The sequence below is a fragment of the Trachinotus anak genome, unplaced genomic scaffold (assembly GCF_046630095.1).
Source record: "Trachinotus anak isolate AG129_WGS33_773 ecotype Australia unplaced genomic scaffold, CSIRO_AGI_Tana_v1 ptg000031l, whole genome shotgun sequence".
Classification (NCBI taxonomy): Eukaryota; Metazoa; Chordata; class Actinopteri; order Carangiformes; family Carangidae; genus Trachinotus; species Trachinotus anak.
In genome coordinates, this window is record NW_027273882.1 from 6,425,947 (window position 1) to 6,445,390 (window position 19,444).

General features: G+C 41.0%; 1 protein-coding gene across 3 annotated transcripts; it reads left to right on the forward strand.

Moving 5' to 3' along the window:
• The first annotated feature begins 2,125 nt into the window (after window positions 1–2,125).
• Window positions 2,126–17,527, forward strand: LOC139612162 (NLR family CARD domain-containing protein 3-like). Of its 3 annotated transcripts, XM_071467439.1 has the most exons (13): window positions 2,126–2,422; window positions 2,501–2,621; window positions 5,421–5,523; window positions 5,840–6,007; window positions 6,173–6,251; window positions 7,079–7,304; window positions 7,467–9,270; window positions 9,377–9,550; window positions 9,640–9,813; window positions 10,982–11,155; window positions 11,902–12,075; window positions 12,217–12,263; window positions 13,854–17,527. In XM_071467439.1, exons 3-13 carry the CDS (start codon window positions 5,435–5,437, stop codon window positions 14,381–14,383), a joined length of 3,639 nt encoding a protein of 1,212 aa, XP_071323540.1. In that variant the 5' UTR covers window positions 2,126–2,422; window positions 2,501–2,621; window positions 5,421–5,434; the 3' UTR covers window positions 14,384–17,527. The 3 variants fall into 3 exon arrangements, with proteins under 3 accessions (XP_071323540.1, XP_071323541.1, XP_071323542.1); XM_071467440.1 differs by lacking the exons at window positions 2,126–2,422; window positions 9,640–9,813 and having other exon boundaries at window positions 2,447–2,621; XM_071467441.1 differs by lacking the exons at window positions 2,126–2,422; window positions 9,640–9,813; window positions 10,982–11,155 and having other exon boundaries at window positions 2,447–2,621.
• The last annotated feature ends 1,917 nt before the right edge of the window (window positions 17,528–19,444 follow it).

Sequence of the window (19,444 nt, forward strand, 5' to 3'; positions counted from 1 at the left end):
TCATCATTCAGCCCCTACATCCCCCTGTCCATGTATGGGCAATTCACTGTCTTGCTCAAGGGCACAGCAGTGGCTGAGGGGCTGAACCTGTGACCCTCATGGTCATTGTTGTTGTGGTAATAATTGTCCCCTTACCTCAACTCAGAGGTCAAGGGACAGGGGCACTTCAGCAGGTGGATTATCTAATTTCAATAGCTGATAACTTTTCAGTTTGACTTCACTCTTCATGTGCTGTCCACATGTTACAAAGCTGAGGCTTCAAAAGTAGCCCAATGCTATAAAACTTCAAAAAAAAAAAAAAAGAAAAGAAAACATCTGTTTGTGTTGAAATTTGAAATGCAAACTTCAAATGTAACCGCATATTGTTCTGCCAGCTCAAAATTTTCTCCAGATTCATAAAGTCAGATGAATTAGTCATCAGACAACAAGCTGCAAAGCATCTTCTGGAACAACTGGCTGCCATGTTGTGGACAGCAGAGCCTGCTGCGTCACAACGAAATAAAACAGCAGTAAAAGTTACAGAAGCCTGAAGTTTGACTGAGTGAAAAATACTGAGCGCAGTTTGGTCAGATAAAGCCAATAATCAATAAACCATGAAAGCAAATAGATGTAGGTTACTTGATATTTACAAACTAATTTTGGGGTGGATGGATGGGTCAACACAACACAGGAATATGACCCAGGAGAGCAGTGTACGATTCCCATGTGAAAGTAGCAGTTTATGTTGTATCCATGACTATTCATTGTTACTATTGTAACCATGACAACAAAGATCGTCTAACGTTGAGGATGTACTTATTTTAACCCAAATCACCATCTTTTCCTAAAACTAACCAGGTACGCCAATCTTGGTACAGTCTGTGTGTTTATTATTGTAACCGTGACAACCAAGGTCTAGTACCCCTGCCACCACAGGGGCACTATTTCAGGAGACACTCCCATAGGTCATACCAGAGGGTTGAAAAAAACGATCTGATTGGTTGTTCAGGTTGGAGGACTGGTTGGTGACATCACTGGTCTGCTGCTGCTGGTGCAGCATCGTCAGCAATGATAAATGCAACAGTAAAACTGATCACATTTCAAAAGCTCTTGAGAAACACTTGACTTTGCAAAAATCTCTAAACTGAAGTTGTATAATACTGACACAACAAAACAGACAACTCTGCAAACTAACTATAATATTAGCTAGCCAGTCATGTTACAGACCAACATTCTATTCTCTAATGCTGCTAGATTGATTTTACTGAACCACTCACTGAACCCTCAGCAGCTGCAACAGAAGACTGACTGAGGATTTCCCTCCACATCTGGAGAAATAAATCATTAATTCAATGGAAGCAAAGGCTTCATAATAAATGATCAAGATGAATGATGGTAATAGTTTTATTGTTGTGATTTATGAAAATAAAGTACATGTTTGGCTGCAGTCTTGAGGTTCACCAGGCCATTTAATGACTGAGTGAATTTACTCAGAGGTAAATGATAAGAAATAGTTTCCACCCACAGGCAACAGAAGTTAATGAATTATTGAATTTAATGAAGCCAAAGGAATTTATGAAAGAAAATGACCATAAATGATGATAGAGATATTTATGTACAGTCACTGTCAGCTGGTTTTCATCCTGGGTGTTCTGCAGTTCTTTTACACCGCCACCTGGTGGGAAAGCTGCAGCACAGCATGACTGCATGCATGGCAACTGTGAGCTGCCTTTTGATTTTAAAGCTGTTGAGTTGATAAATTCATCTTGTCTCAGAAGACAGTGGACGGCTGTGGCGGTCTGTGGGTTTTCAGGGATGAAGTTTCTTTCTTTGTGTGGAGAGACGGCAGAAATAACTTCAGTTTTAATACATACATGAGACAGCTCTGTCTCTCTTCTTCAGATTCACAAACTCTGTTCCTTCAGTTTTTTTATTGGTCTCCAGACCCCATCCTTCCCCATCTCTCCACCATTATCTTGAGCAAGGCATTTAATTATAAGACCATGGACGGCTCTCGTGACACTGTCCTGTCTCCCCCTGGTGTCCTCAGAGCTTTCGGTCCTTGCCAGTCTCCCACGACCCTGCTCCTTTGCACACCTGTCCTTCATTACCACATTAGGCCCATACCTGTCCAGCTACACTCCAGTCACACTTCAGATTGTGTTTGATGCCTTGTGTTGGGGGTTCCAGCTTTTGTCTGTCTGTTTCTCTGCCTGATGAGTTAAACTGGTTTTGACATCACTCTGATGTTTTTTTTTTCTTTTTGTATTTGAGTTTTATCAATGAGATTTATATATCCACATTGCAGCACCTCGTGTTCATCTTTCTCTCCTGAGCAGATTCAGATGTCAGACAGATGTTTAGATGTTTAGTTTGCACCATCTAGTGGACAGATAGTGGAACTACATCACCTGGATTCCCACAGACTGAGTTTCTGACACAGGTTAGACTGGTTTTGACGTCACTCTGTCTATTTTTTCGTACTTGGACTCTGAAGTTATAAGTTGTGACTCGTCCTCAGATCAAACACACACAGACTCCAGGACTGACGAGGGAGAATGAACAGCTTCTTCTCTCCAAATGTTTCCTCGACACATGAAGGTGGAAAGTGTCTGTAAGTCGACCTGAAGTCAGTTCAGCAGGTGAGAATCTGTAAATGTCTGAACAGGATCACTGTGGTCACATTGTGTTGTATCACTGTTTGACTGGACAGTAGAAATGTTTCTTGGTGCTGATTGGCTGGTTTAAAGTATCTATCTAATGCCTGCAAGTGTAAATATTCTGAAGAATTTCTATCACAGTTGATGTCAATGATTCTAGTGTGATGTGCATCTATTACTGCAGCTGCACTGTAAAAACATGGAGTTCTGTCAGTTTTATAGAGACGAGACTTCCAGACCTCTAAAAGTGTGAGTTTTCTGAATGATACTGAACAGTTTGTTCACTTTGTTCATTGTTCTAATCTATGATGAGACTCATTGAGTTAACTCAAGGTTTTAAATCAACAGACTTTAAACTTGATTTTAGGCTCTGAAATGGCTCCAAATGTGATCATTTGACATTTTAACTTGACTGAAACAGAAAATTTTGACTGAAATAAGGTTAAATGATGAAAGTTTGGTTGATTTTCTTAAGCTGCTGTGCAGTGTTTCTGAGAATCAGCTATAGTTGAATTGCAAACTGAGCTCCCATCATAACTGAAAAATGTGTCATAACTGGTCTGACAGCTTGGATCAAGCTGGCTGCAGTGAATTTAATGAACTGTTGCTGTTGATGGTGTTTAAAACAACAAAGTGAGTTCAACTTAGTTTTGCTCCTTTGGTGTTTCCTGCTTCACTGAGCTGAACACTGGTGATCCTGGATAACTGGTATCCTGCAGCTGGTTATCAACTGGCTCTGTTAACTCTGGGTTTAGTGATCAGGCAGAGTTGTTAATTATATAAACAGAACCATGAATGAAGCACTGTATTTAAATCAGCACTTTAACAGCAAAATAAGTTGACTGATCTATAAAAGCATTTGTTGGTTATTAGTGAACTGTTCACTAAGTGGCTGCTTAGGGCTCCTCAGCAGTCAGGAGCCCCAAACAAGCTGAAGATGTGAACCATGTTTGGATTTCTCTCTTCAGCTCTTGTACTATTTTTGTATTTCCTACGAGAGTAAGTCCGTTGAAGGTTTAAAGCTGCATTGTCTGTGTATGTTGGGATGATTTTTGGCAGCAAGAGTTTAGGATCATCATAAATAATAATTTAGGATTCATGACAGATTTGGAGGTGCTCAATCAGAGATTAATATAACAAGCAGATTTTGGAAACACTTTAACCAGTCAAACAAATCAATTTAAATAAATTAGTTTAAATTAAATAATTTTTGCCAACATACTAATGGGAGTCAGAAACAGATGTATCCTGTAATCAAAACCTTGCTGTGTTGATTTAGCCCATCATTATTAAACTGTGCTTTTGGAAACAGTTGGCAGGAATTATAGATACTTGGAATAACTTTAGGCAGTGAATAAATAAGCAGGTTTTCTTCCAGTTCATCACTTATTTTTTGGTATTTGTTGATGTTTTGGACTCATACACTCATTGTATAGATAACTGTCTTTTAAATTTATGTGTGTTTTTAATGATTCTGCGTCTGTACTAATGATGTGTTCCATGGGTACATGGCCAAAAAACTTCCAATGTCACAATATGTAAAATATCTGCATTAGATATGATTGTGCTTCCTGTTACAGGGCAGAGTATGTGACACAATCAACTCACTGACAGAAAGTCAGAGTCAACAAGTCTCTGTGATGAGGAGACACTGAGGATGCAGTGAAGTGTATTTTGTTACAGGCTCAACCACAGAACTTTTCACTAAAACACAGTAGTACAGTGTAAAAACACAGTTTGTTTCATCTATAATGCTGCTGGTCAGTTATCACCATCTAGTGGACAGATAGTCGACGTGCACCACTAGATCTGTGGTTTCTCTGAAACTGACTGGGTCACGAATACAGGTTAGACTGGTTCCTGATGACTCATTGATGTTTTTCAAACTTGGACTCTGACGTTATGAGGATGTGACTCAAAACAAAACAGAATGGAGCACTGTAGTAAATTTACAGATTAAAACCAGATGTGGGAATATTATTGGGGTGCTACACTGCATTATGAAAAAACATTTAGAGGGACCAGCCCCAGATTTTGTCTGCAATAAATTCATTTTGCTTGAGTTACAACAAATGCAGAGACTAAAAATTACCTTGTTTTTGTTGCACTGAGTTTAATCACAGATTCTTATATCCACATCGCTGCAGCTCAGCTTCCACTGCTGAGCTCACATAGATATTAGATATTTAGATATGTAGCATCTAGTGGACAAATAGTAGAACGACTATTTATAGTACCTCTGATGTTTTTCTTTTGTTTGTTTTTTTTTTTTTTTAGACTCTGAGTCATAAATTATAAGGGTGTGACTCATTCTCAGATTAAAATGTAGTTATTGTTTGTTCCCAAACCCTAATATTTGAGGTGATTCCAACATTTGTAAGAATTTCACAACTTTTCAAAGTGAAATAAAAATCTGTACAAAATAAACCAGCATCTTATTCCATCAGACAAAGTGACCAGGTACGTAATGGAACAAAGATTTTATGATAAATGTATTCTACTACCTACCTTACCAAATGTATGGATTATAACACGTTCACTGCTAATTTAAAGTATAATATTATAATTTTGCATCAAAATGATCATTTTGATGCAACATTTTTGAATGTTGCTTCTCTGTTTTAAATTCTTAGAGCTTAGAGTCTGCTTTAACAAACAGGCTGTTGTTAGAAGTTAAAAAGGGTTATCTTTATTTGTGATATATTACTGACACTGACCAGAGCTATATAAATCTGATATAAATCCTGTTATAATGAAGCATGCTGTTGTGTCTGTGTGAAGGTGGGGGCTCTGCTATGAACCAGTGTGAGGACAGAGAGGAGGGAGCCCCTCCCTCTAAAACCACTCTGTGTGGGGAACATGAGAGCCAGACCAAAGCTCAGAGGTGAGATGAGGATCTCTAACTGTCCATGACTCTTCTCCATGTCAGAGCTCAGCACTCAGATCACTGCTCCATCATTATTCACACTCAAAGCCATTTTTGTTTTTTTTGCTCCTGAGTTTTTTTCTGTTGCTGTTTTGTTTGTTTTTGATTGTCCTTGTTTTCTTAAGGAGCTCAACCAGCTTGTAGAGATATTATGAGTCACACTGGACCACACAAATGAAAACTTGCCTTTACTTGAGTAATTTGAACTGATGATCATCCACTCATTATCCTGCCGATGAATTATTTTACTTTGTCCACTATGTGATTCTACTAGCAACCAGCAGCAAAGACCAGACTGTCCTATACCAACCTGTGTGTCCATGAAGAGTGATCGGTCTATGGGACATCCCATTGTCTTTAAGGGTGGACAGCAGTCTCCTGCACTAAGCTGTGTGTCCATAAAAAGTGACTGGTCTATGGGACATCTTATCAAAGAAAAAAGGTAAAAGCTGATAATTCTGCTGTTCTTCAAGCAAAAGATGTCAAATCTTGGTCTAACACTTCATCCTGTGTTATGTTTTGACTAGTGTTCATAGAAAACAACACCTGTAACAAGCATTGTGTTTTGTATCATTTCATGTTATAAACTTTCATCTTTTCTCCACAGAGTTCTGCAGGAGAAGTCAGAGGTTCCCAAGGGTCAGTCCACCAAGCAGCATCACACAGACTTGGACTCCATATTTATGGTGTGTAAATGTTCATCCACTGACAGAACTGCTGACTACAACAGCCACCAGGAAATACTAAACTACTGACAGTCTCATGCTGCTCTCTTTAGACCAGCAGGGCTTTAGTCTGTGACAGACCGGGATTGAATTTGAATTAAACAGGTTGGAGGAGGCAGAGAGTGGGAGAGGACTGGGGGTGCAGTTGTAGTGAACTTAAACTCATTAGTTCACTACAGAGCAGTAATCAACTGGTCTATATGTTGTCAAGTTTTACTAAACATTTCTGGTCTCTCTCGTTCATCTACAATGAATCCAAAAGAAAGGTTTGTTATCCTCATGTTTTCCAGAGCATTTCAGCCGTTACAAAATATCAAAGACTCTGAGGTTTATTTTTTCCTCTTTCAGACCTCCATGGTCTCTGTCTCTACAGGGTGTAGTGACGATGCAATAATTCATTGATTAAAGATGGATGATATCACCTGAACTAATTAATCACAGTCACGATGAATACACCAGAATTTTCAGTGACTAAATTCATGTTTTGAGGTATTTTGGTTGAATCAGTTTGGGGTGACTGTGATGATTAGGACCTCTGTGTTGTCAGGATTAAAATTCAAATTTTTCATCTTTTAAACCAGTTAAACAGCAAGACAGTGAAGCTAGTTTACTAAGGTCAGCAGGTTTGAATAATGGCTCTGACTCTTTCTGTGTAGCTATAGAAAGAGATGTGGTGGCAGATGGTACAGCAACAGCCCAAGTCCAGAACTGGTTACTGATGATCTGATGGTTTGATCCATGAGTTTATACTGAAAGTGAGGCTTATACAGTTTGTTATTGTGTTCCAGCTGCTGGAGGAGAACATTGTCAGTTTTGTGAAGAACGAGCTGAAGAAATTTCGAAGGGCTCTGCGTCCAGATTACCCAGAATACTTCAAGAATCAGGAGAATGATGAGGATGTGTTCGATGATAAGGATGAAGAGCAGAGAATGAGCAGAGAGTCATTTCTGAAGATCACAGTGAACTTCCTGAGGAGAATGAAGCAGGAGGAGCTGGCTGACTATCTGCAGAGCAGTAAGAGGATTTCTATAAAGATTTAACATGATGTAAAATTGGGACATTTACTAAAGTCTCATGAGTAGGAGCGAAATACAATCCTATACTCCATCTTAAGGAGGAAATGTTTAAACATCAACTTCAGAATTCATTCATCTTATTTCTTTATTTTTCATTCAGAAAGTCATGCTGCAGTTTGTCAACACAAACTCAAATCTAACCTTAAGGAGAAGTTCCAGTGTGTGTTTGAGGGGATCGCTAAAGCAGGAAACCCAACCCTTCTGAATCAGATCTACACAGAGCTCTACATCACAGAGGGAGGGACTGGAGAGGTCAATGATGAACATGAGGTCAGACAGATTGAAACAGCTTCCAGGAAACCAGACAGACCAGAAACAACCATCAGACAAGAAGACATCTTTAAAGCCTCACCTGGAAGAGCTCAACCAATCAGAAGAGTGATGACGAAGGGAGTGGCTGGCATTGGGAAAACAGTCTTAACACAGAAGTTCACTCTGGACTGGGCTGAAGACAAAGCCAACCAGGACATACACTTCACATTTCCTTTCACTTTCAGAGAGCTGAATGTGCTGAAAGAGAAAAAGTTCAGCTTGGTGGAACTTGTTCATCACTTCTTCACTGAAACCAAAGAAGCAGGAATCTGCAGGTTTGATCAGTTCCAGGTTGTGTTCATCTTTGACGGTCTGGATGAGTGTCGACTTCCTCTGGACTTCCACAACACTGAGATCCTGACTGATGTTACAGAGTCCACCTCAGTGGATGTGCTGCTGACGAACCTCATCAGGGGGAAACTGCTTCCCTCTGCTCGCCTCTGGATAACCACACGACCTGCAGCAGCCAATCAGATCCCTCCTGAGTGTGTTGACATGGTGACAGAGGTCAGAGGGTTCACTGACCCACAGAAGGAGGAGTACTTCAGGAAGAGGTTCAGAGATGAGGAGCAGGCCAGCAGGATCATCTCCCAAATCACGACATCACGAAGCCTCCACATCATGTGCCACATCCCAGTCTTCTGCTGGATCACTGCTACAGTTCTGGAGGATGTGTTGAAAACCAGAGAGGGAGGAGAGCTGCCCAAGACCCTGACTGAGATGTACATCCACTTCCTGGTGGTTCAGTCCAAAGTGAAGAACGTCAAGTATGATGGAGGAGCTGAGACAGATCCACACTGGAGTCCAGAGAGCAGGAAGATGATTAAGTGTCTGGGAAAACTGGCTTTTGAGCAGCTACAGAAAGGAAACCTGATCTTCTATGAATCAGACCTGACAGAGTGTGGCATCGATATCAGAGCAGCCTCAGTGTACTCAGGAGTGTTCACACAGATCTTTAAAGAGGAGAGAGGGCTGTACCAGGACAAGGTGTTCTGCTTCGTCCATCTGAGTGTTCAGGAGTTTCTGGCTGCTCTTCATGTCCACATGACCTTCATCAACTCTGGAGTCAATCTGATGTCAGAGGAACAAACAGCCTCCCGAAGAGCTAAGCTATTAAGACACTTATTTAAAGCAACACATTTCTACCAGAGTACTGTGGACAAGGCCTTACAGAGTTCAAATGGACACCTGGACTTGTTCCTCCGCTTCCTCCTGGGTCTTTCACTGGAGACCAATCAGTTTCTCCTACGAGGCCTGCTGTCAAAGACAGGAAGTAGCTCAGAGACCAATCAGAAAACAGTCAAGTACATCAAGAAAAAGATCAGTGAGAATCTGTCTCCAGAGAAAAGTATCAATCTGTTTCACTGTCTGAATGAACTGAATGATCGTTCTCTAGTGGAGGAGATCCAACAGTCCCTGAGATCAGGACGTCTCTCCACAGATAAACTGTCTCCTGCTCAATGGTCAGCTCTGGTCTTCATCTTACTGTCATCAGAAAAAGATCTGGAGGTGTTTGACCTGAAGAAATATTCTGCTTCAGAGGAGGCTCTTCTGAGGCTGCTGCCAGTGGTCAAAGCCTCCAACAAAGCTATGTATGTGATCATATATCCATCTAGCTTAACTGTATATTTTTATTTAGTCAAGACAAGAGTCACATTTTTGCATTTAGTTTCTTTTGTTTTACTGATTCCTCTTCAGACTGAGTGGCTGTAACCTTTCAGAGAGAAGCTGTGAGGCTCTGTCCTCAGTCCTCAGTTCCCAGTCCTCTAGTCTGAGAGAGCTGGACCTGAGTAACAACAACCTGCAGAATTCAGGAGTGAAGCTGTTGTCTGCTGGACTAGAGAGTCCACATTGTGAGCTGGAATGTCTGAGGTTAGTGTTTAGCTGTTTTGAATTTATGATACTGACCTGTTTAAAATATGAAGTATATGAATGTTTTTTTTTCTGGAATTCCTCTTCAGACTGAGTGACTGTAACCTCTCAGAGAGAAGCTGTGAAGCTCTGTCCTCAGTCCTCAGCTCCCAGTCCTCTCGTCTGAGAGAGCTGGACCTGAGTAACAACACCCTGAAGGATTCACAAGTAAATGAGCTCTCTGCTGGACTGGAGTGTCCACAGTGCAGACTTAAAGGACTCAGGTTAGTGTTAGGCTGTTTGGTATTTATGACACAATGATCTAGGGGTGGGAGATCTGGCTAAAGGATCATACAACAATCTTTCTGAGTAGAATCGATCAATTCATAATCTTCATCTTGTTTCTGCTTTGGTTTTATTGTGAAAGTCATGACTGGAAGTTGATTTTTATTTTTTCACTCCTTTGAGCTTATAGGTTATTCAGTATTTATGGAGGTAGATTTGCTTCAGTATTATTTGTGTGAACAGATCAACAATCCATGTTTAAATGTGTAATGTGTAAATTAGTATTAGTATAGTAATTAGTACACAAATTCCACTAAAAAATATGTGAAATCAATTAATTTACAAATAAATGAGAAGCATTTGTGAATATCTTCCTCACATGTACATTGTGAATTAAGTTTGTGTTTGTGAAGTGAAAAAGCATTTGTGGATCTCAGTTCTACGCTTGTGAATTTGCATTTTCCAAACAGTCTTGAGACAAAGCTTTCCGCAATCTGAAGAAAATGGACTGTATCGTTGGGCTGCTTTTGGAAAGCATGTGATCGCCTGCTAATGACGCCAATTCCACTTTTCAAAGTAAGAGCATGCAGTTTTTTTTTTTTAATGAGCCTGGGGTCCTGGGGCTTCATTAGTCCTGTACAGTCACTGGACCCGTGTGATGAGATGTGATTTAGATACAGTTCTATTTGTTAGCCACTAGAGGACACTGCGGTCTGTGAAATGTATACGTGTTACGGTGAAGCAGGGACCTCAAGTAACTTTAATGTTGGATTGTGTTATGAGATCATTTGAGTCCCAGCAGCTAAGAAGCTGAATGCTACCCTGTTCATGAAAGAATATGGATCTTCAATTTCACAACAACCGGCAACTCATCTCGTCATTCAGGTTCATTCGGACAGGTGGAAAGTTTGTCACACAACTCTGTATGTGTGCAAATGCAAATCCACAAGTGTAGAACTGAGATTCACAAATTCTTTTTCACTTCACCAATAAAAAAATGATTCACAAATGCCTGTTGGAAAGTTTGTGAAACTTTTAAATATGGCACCTTCTGGGGCGATCTGGACACGTAAGCTCACTCACGATATAAGATCATCAGTTCTCCCACCTCTGATTTTTGTATCATTCAGTTTTCTCATCATATTTTTTTCTGGAATTCCTCTTCAGTCTGAGTGGCTGTAACCTCTCAGAGAGAAGCTGTGAAGCTCTGTCCTCAGTCCTCAGCTCCCAGTCCTCTAGTCTGAGAGAGCTGGACCTGAGTAACAACAACCTGAAGGATTCAGGAGTGAAGGTGTTGTTTTCTGGACTGGAGAGTCCACACTGCAGACTGGAAACTCTCAGGTTAGGATTCATCTTTTTGTCAAGGCTTTTTATAATTTTATGATCTTGCAGTAAATAAGGTAGTAATAATGAACTGAAGAGGTTTGCAGTTTTGGGAGATTGTCACCAGTATAAAAAAGCTGCATGCTCCATAATTAATCACTGATTTAATGAAATAAAAGGAAAGTGTTGTTGGTTTGGAAATTCGGGTCCAGTGGAGTGGTGTAAACATCTTGATGTTGTTCTACTAGTGTACAGTGAAGCCTATGTGCAAGTTTCATACCATACATTGTCATCCTTAAATAACATGTTTTCTTGATGCCCTCCCCCTCACCTACTGTCTTTGCAGTAACTTTTAAAGCATCAAAACTTTCAATTCAGTAAAAAACTCATAATCACAGACCACAGTCAGTCTAACTCTCAACAACACTGAGTCACAGAGATTCAACCCTCTCACTGTACACCTGAATGAATATGATTGGATGTAACTGACCACAGAGCTGTGAATGAACCAATGGTTGTGAAGAATACTAGAAACAGCTGATACCAATCAACCAGTACAATACACACCTTCAGTGCTGTGTCTGAACCAACATGATGCTTCATTAGTGTCAGTGACAGTTAGAGTCTTGTTACAGCTGTGAGCATCTGATGCTGATTTAAACTGGACTAATGTGAAACTTTTAGACTTTGCAGTAAGTCTCTGTTTGTATGTGTACTTGTAATACTTTGTGTAATGTTTTGTGTGTGTGTGTGTGTGTGTTCAGTCTATCAGGCTGTCTGGTCACAGAGGAAGGCTGTGCTTCTCTGGCCTCAGCTCTGAGCTCCAACCCCTCCCATCTTAGAGAACTGGACCTGAGCTACAATCATCCAGGAGACTCAGGAGTGAAGCTGCTGTCTGCTGGACTGGAGGATCCACACTGGAGACTGGATACTCTCAGGTATGGACAGATGGACAGACAACAGCAGCTCTCACACTGTTTCTCTGTCTCTCTGACTAACTCAGGAACTCTGCTTCATGTTTCATGGTGGATATGAGTGAAGGTGGATGAAGCTGATCCTGACTTTGTTTCTTCCTCCAGGGTGGACCATGGTGGACCACAGACACTGAGACCTGGTCTGAGGAAGTGTGAGTGTTTTTTAACTTTGATTCATGATTCACAGCTGCACATTACAGAAGATACTAGACACTAGATAGTTTCATTCGGGATTCAGTTTCTGTTTTGGTCAGTGAGGCTGGAAAGATGTTGAAATTCAATCAATCAATTTAAAATCCACAAACACAACAAACTGAGCACAGTGAGCCAACAAAACTAATCAATATGTTTTATTAACAGTGGAGCCAACAGAAAGTTGACTTTGTTTATTTTGGTTTTTTGACTGTCAGTGATTTTATAGAGGAGTTTTGTTGCCTTCAGGTGCTGCTCATAAGCTTGTACTTCACATGTTGGACTGATAGAGGTTTTGTTCAGAAATCCTTCAGTTTTCTTCTCTGTCTGTGTGACATGCAGATATCACACAGACAGAGAATTGATACACAAACACATGATTCAGGGTGTGTCTACATCCATTTCTGTCTCACTGTGGGAGTGGAAATGAGGCTGTTAGGTTCCCTATTAGGTTAGGACCCCGGAGCAGAGACGCACAGAGACAGGAGTTGGAAACTGAAGACTTCTTTAATGACACGAACCAAAAACAGTCCAACAAAGCAGGCAAAAGGAGGCAGGAGGCTGGCTGGCAGGAGAATGGCTGGAGAAACAGAGCGACGGAGAACCTGGAGGCTGGGTAGCCGGGGAACAGCATGCAGGGAGAGAGCATGGAATAATCTGGCAGAGAGTGGGTGATGAACCGAGGGTTTTAAACTGGCTTAATGAATGATGGGCTGCAGGTGGGTCAGGCTGCCAGTGCTGCACCACGCCCCTGCCACACACAAGCTCTGCAGGGAAAACAAAAGGGAGGGGGAACAGAAAGAACAAAAAGTGCAACAACCAAAACATACAACTCAAAACCGTAACAGAGGCTCCTGTATGTGCGTCCACTGTCACACTGATTGAGATTCATAAAACAGAACCATGTGAACTCACAGCTTCATAATCCTGAAGAAAACAATGTGTTTGCATATTTCTGTCTTTGTGCACATATCTGGCCCCTGGTCAGTGAAAACCAGCTTAAAGCCAGTTGGTGGACCCACAGTCCTCAGACTGGATCTTCTTTAACACTGAGTTCAGCTTTTTGCAGCTTTTGGACCAAAACATCCAGACTGTTGAAACTTTTTTGTAGCAGACGACAGTTTGAGATTTGATGCCAAAGGTGTAAACTTTGTGCTGAATGTGAGCTCTTTGGTGGAGCTAATGACAGTTTTAGAAAGCAGATGGTTCAGAGCTTCTTTGTGCTGCAGTGGAAGATGATGAGCCAGTTTTATTAGTGAGACTTTATTCACTACATGTGTTTATTGATGTGGATCCATCAGCCGTCATCCTCAGGTCCACACCAGAAAAAAAGCAGAACATTGCTGACATCTTGACTCATGTTCAGTAACTGTTGATGTTGTTATAACTGGATTGTTGGATTTTCATTTAAATGTAGTCAAACATTATTCACAGTTGAAAATGAAAGTTTGAAAGTTTGAATGATTCACTTTCAGTAATTGTCAGTAAAGTTGTTGATAAATCAACAGATGATAAACTGCAGCTGTGTTGTGTCTTGTTCTCTCCATCAGATGCCTGTGAACTGGAACTGGACACAAACACAGTAAACAGAAACCTCAAACTGTCTGACAACAACAGGAAGGTGACACGAGTGACAGAGTATCAGTCATATCCTGATCATCCAGACAGATTTGACCTCTGGCCTCAGCTGCTGTGTGGAAATGGTCTGACTGGTCGCTGTTACTGGGAGGTCGAGTGGAGAGGAGACGTTGATATATCAGTGAGTTACAGAGGAATCAGAAGGAAAGGAGCCAGTGATGACTGTGTGTTTGGAGGAAATGATCAGTCCTGGAGTCTGAGGTGCTCTGATGATGATGGTTACTCTGTCTGGCACAATAACAGAGAAACATCCATCTCCTCCTCCTCTGTCTCTGACAGAGTAGCAGTGTATGTGGACTGTCCTGCTGGCACTCTGTCCTTCTACCGAGTCTCCTCTGACTCACTGATCCACCTTCACACCTTCAAAACCACATTCACTCAACCTCTGTATCCTGGGTTCAGGATCTGTCCTGGTTCCTCAGTGTCTCTGTGTGGTCTGTAGGTGTGAGAGTCTCTCCTGTGGACAGAAACTCTGCTGACTGCAGCTCAGCTGCTGAAATCAAAGTTGACTCTGTTCACCATCACACACTCTGCACTGTGAAGCAGATCTGTCTCAGACTCAGACACTAAACATTCATCTGTCTGATTTCATCACTTTGATCATCAACCAGTTTGACAAACATCATGTGTTTGTGAAACAGCACATTTGTTAAAAAGCTGCATCATTCTGTGTTTATACTGCGCTCAGATCAGTGTGTAAATGTTAGGATGAGGATCAGATTCCCTCGGATAAAAGACTGTAACATCCTCTGACTGACTTAAAGCTTGAAGGTGCCAGACTGAGGTGTTCAACCACTGTAGTCCTTCTCTGCTTTCTGTGTGTTCAGAGCAGATGAGTTTCAATTATATTAAATCCTATATGTTATAGTATTTATCTGCAGAAATGTCAAAAACAAATCGAATGAATGAATGCTGAATAAGACTTGACAGATATCAGTAGGATAAACTCAGAACAGAGGACCCTCAAGAGAGAAACTCCAAACATCAGGGAAGTCTCCAACTTCTCATTTCTCCACAAGAGAATTAAGACAGTTATGGTAAACATGTTGCAACTGTAGCAATGATGGGATGACTCAGTTTGGCCGGATTCCAGATGAAGGAAACCCTGAACTAGACTTGGGGGCTGTATTATAGAAACTTCCTAACTTGCAGATTCACCTTAACTGTTTGGTAACCATGGTAATTAGGGTTAGGACCTGGGTGAGAAAAAAAGACTTAACAGATGAATAGTTCCTAAATCAATGTCCCTATCCTATGTGAAGACAGGAAGGTTTGTTCCACAAACTTCCTGACTTCCTGAAATCTAAAATAAACTCTAAAAATCTAAAATAAACTCTGACTTTAGGACAACTGTAAATCTGCCCTAACTTAAACTTTTCTGCCACTCAGCAAACTTGTTTAATCCATATAGCTCCTCTTTAATTGCTTTTACACAAATGTCAACAGGCAGAGCTTATTCATTACAGACCCTAACAACGTGCTGTGGTTTGATGACAAACTGTCATTATTAGATACAGGCTATCTCAGCCAACTCACTCTCTCTTGTGAGTTAGTGTTATTATAATTTCCCTAAAAGAAGATCTTTGTATTTTTTACAGCTGTTAACCGTCTAACCCATCCATCCTTGTCTTTGTCCCATTTGTTTTGTATGTTTCAAAAAGAAATCTAATGGGTTCCAAAAACTACCCTCGCCAGATGAGGTGAGAAAAGTTGGTTGCTAGGTAACAGACATAAAAGTTGATAATGCATCTTGAAGTGACTTTAAATTCTGCAAGTTTTAAATGGAGTCTGGTATGTTTCACATGAAGGGTGGTGGAACAAGCCTGGGCACAGAGGTGGGTCAGCAGCTGGTTATTCATATCAGATAGTTTTGATTTAAGATATTAGATTTTGCATAAGGAAATTCTGTTTTACAATATACTTTGAAAGTATTTCTATGACTTTTCAGCAAAAATGATCCAACAAATAAATGTTGTCTTTACAAAAAGGAAATTGTGTGCCTCTAGCTCTATCACATGATTTCTCAGAAATGTTGAAACACATCACTTCACTTTTGTTTCCTTTGACAGCAGCTCTGAACCCAGCCAGCTGCCGACTGCTTTCTGTAATTGCTGGTGAAGACATGAGACTGTGACAATGTGATTGGCTGGTTGAAATCATGGCGAGATTTGATTGGTTACCAAAAACACCTGAAATCATCTGAGTGATTACATGAAATGTGAAGTGAGACAGGGAGAATTGTGAATGAAGTAGGCATAAATATAGTCTTCCTGATAAGTACATCTGTTCACACCTGGATTTAAGATTCACCACATGTGTCTCCAGTGACCACTTGTGATCGGATCTCACTTCCCGGCTGCAAATATCTTCTTTGTATGTTTGTGTCTGTGAGTGAGAGAGGAAGAGAGCGAGAGAGCGAGCGGAAATGAAAGGTTGAGCAAATCAATGCATAGCACAGCTCTGCAGTGAAATAATATGTTCGGTTTATTATGAAACTGTGACTTTACTCATTAGACTGTGGCACAGGACGTCAGTAGAGTAGGCGGTCCTTCAAGGTGCGTTCACACCTGTACTCAGCTGTCTTCTTGTGATTGGATCTCTCAGGGCAGATGTTAACACCAGGTCTGCGCAGGGCCTGGGTCGTCAGGACCACACGTGCTCTTAAAAAGTGTTTTGTCAGAGTTTTATCACACCATCTGTGGCCCTGTTCAGACCTGGTATTAATGTGTCCTGAGAGATCCAATAAAAAGTGATCAGCTCTACACCTGTTTACACCTGGCTTTAAAATGAGTCTCCACATGCATCTCCAGTAACCACTTGTGATCAGACATAATTTCCTGCTTCATATGCAAATAAACAGGTATTCCCTGTTGTTTTTAGTCAATCCAACAGACGGGTCCCTTATCAATGTGCTTCTGTGTATGTGTTTATATGAGTGAGTGAGAGAGAGAGAGAGAGAGCGGTAATGAAAGGTTGAGCAAATCAATACCTTGCTGACAGCTTTACAGTGAAATAAGGTTTTATCTATTAGATATTTTTGGTTTATTATGAAAATTTGATGACAGGACACATTTGTGTTCACACTGCTAAAAGAATGTGGACACATGTGGCCCAGACCACCCCTGAATGTGGTCTGAGTGATCAGATCTCAAATGCGTCCTGAATGCGTCCTGGGTGTGTTCACACCTGTACTTAGAGCTGTCCACTTGTGGTCAGATCACTCAGCTTTAAGTACACTTGCACTGAAGACAAATCAGATTCTCCTACGAGGCCTGCTGACAAAGACAGGAAGTAGCTCACAGACCAATCAGAAAACAGTCAAGTACATCAAGAAAAAGATCAGTGAGAATCTGTCTCCAGAGAAAAGCATCGATCTGTTTCACTGTCTGAATGAACTGAATGATCGTTCTCTAGTGGAGGAGATCCAACAGTCCCTGAGATCAGGACGTCTCTCCACAGATAAACTGTCTCCTGCTCAATGGTCAGCTCTGGGCTTCATCTTACTGTCATCAGAAAAAGATCTGGATGTGTTTGACCTGAAGAAATACTCTGCTTCAGAGGAGGCTCTTCTGAGGCTGCTGCCAGTGGTCAAAGCTTCAAATAAAGCTCTGTAGGTAGAAATAATAATAAGAACAATGTGAAATTTGTTTAGTTTTAATTCTAAACAAGTAAGTAGTTTACTTACTTACTTGTTTAGAATTAAAACATGCTTTTCATCACTTATTCTTTCAGATTGGGTGGCTGTAACCTCTCAAAGAGAAGCTGTGAAGCTCTGTCCTCAGTTCTCAGCTCCCAGTCCTCTAGTCTGAAAGATCTGGACCTGAGTAACGATTCAGGAGTGAAGCTGCTGTCTGCTGGACTGGAGAGTCCACACTGTCACTGGAAACTCTCAGGTCAGGATACAACTGTTTGTTTGACAGATGATCTTTTAAAAGTTGCTTTACCTGCTTTAGGTTCTTGGTAGGTCCTGTTGACATGACTTTCTAAAACACTGAGTTCATTCATTTTCCTATCTCCAGTTTGTCAGGCTGTCTGGTCACAGAGGAAGGCTGTGCTTCTCTGGCCTCAGCTCTGAGCTCCAACCCATCTCATCTGAGAAAGCTGGACCTTACCTACAATTATCCAGGAGACTCAGGAGTGAAGCTGCTGTCTGTTAGACTGAAGGATCCACACTGGACACTGGACACTCTCAGGTATGGACAGACAACACGAGTTCAATATGTGGAGGTATGTCTTTCTTATATTTCATGTTCCTCTGCTCAGGTTTGTCATTGTTATGCCCCCAAGTGGTCCAGGGGAGTGGGGAGTAACAATGTTAAATAAACCGGGGAGAAGGAATAACCAGGAAACCAAGGTAAGGTTGCAAATACGGTAATTTATTATAACCAAAATCCTTTCACAGTAACATAAAACAAGCTCCGGGAAACGGGTGGAGCCGGTAAAACCTGGGAAAGAAAAAGCCACAATCAGGAAACTATATGTTAAAACTGAAAACACCCTCCCAGCCACAGGGAGTAACACACTGACACTACCTCGTGTACACACTCAGAGAACTGGCCCACTGGCGATAACAATAGTATTAGAGCTCTCACCACTCGCTCGCACACACAGCCTCACGCTGTCATCTGGCACACCTCAGCTCCCAGCCTTTATACCAGGTCTAATGAGCAATAGGACACTGGTGCGCTCAACCACTCGCCACAGGAGGGCAGTACCTGGAGGGGCAGCAGATAAACACACACACAATACAACACTACGGCCCTAACAGTCATCATGAAAGATGTCTTATTTCTCTTAATTCTGTTCAGAGTGAGTCGGCCTGAATTAGCAAACACATGGATCCCTACGCGTATTGTCCAAAGGAGACATCCCTTCATTAAACAACATCATTCTCATTTTTAGCCACAATAGCAGTATGGATGTAGGTATGAGATTGTCAATTGGTTGGTCCACCACTTTGGTCCATCTCAACAGGTACTAAACCTATTGCGATGAAACTTTGGTCAGGCATTTATGATCTTCATAGGATTCATATTCTGGGGATAATAAATAGTAATCTGTCTGAACAGTGTGTAAATAGTTTAGTTGTTCATGTGTAAATTCTGGTCAAACTTATGGGACAACTTAAAGTGACAACTTAAAGGGACAACCAATATTTCCCATTCTGTTGAATCATGGACATCAATAAAAAAACAGAGTAGATGTTGTCTTTAGAAGTAGAGTAAGTAGTACTGGAGAATGATATTTGAACTGAAGACAATGTTGACAATGACAAGACAATGTTGTGACACAGTTTACCTTTAACAAAAACAATTGCAGCCATTGTGATTCTTTGCAGCTCCTGCAATGTGGATATTGCACTTGGCCAAATTGCAATTTTGATTGTACTTTGATTAATTGTGCAGCCCTAGTTTGTAGGTAAGCTAACAAGGAAGGTAACGTTACCTGGCATAACATTTTGAATTATGCATCCAAACAAATATATGCACTGTGCTGGCAAAAT

Bases quoted from the DNA above. Each gene is read 5' to 3' on its own strand.
- LOC139612162 (XM_071467439.1), top strand. From the start codon at position 5,435: ATGAACCAGTGTGAGGACAGAGAGGAGGGAGCCCCTCCCTCTAAAACC. The intron at 5,524-5,839 runs GTGAGATGAGGA...TGATTCTACTAG, and splicing joins AGCCAGACCAAAGCTCAGAG to CAACCAGCAGCAAAGACCAG. The intron at 6,252-7,078 runs GTGTGTAAATGT...ATTGTGTTCCAG, and splicing joins ACTTGGACTCCATATTTATG to CTGCTGGAGGAGAACATTGT.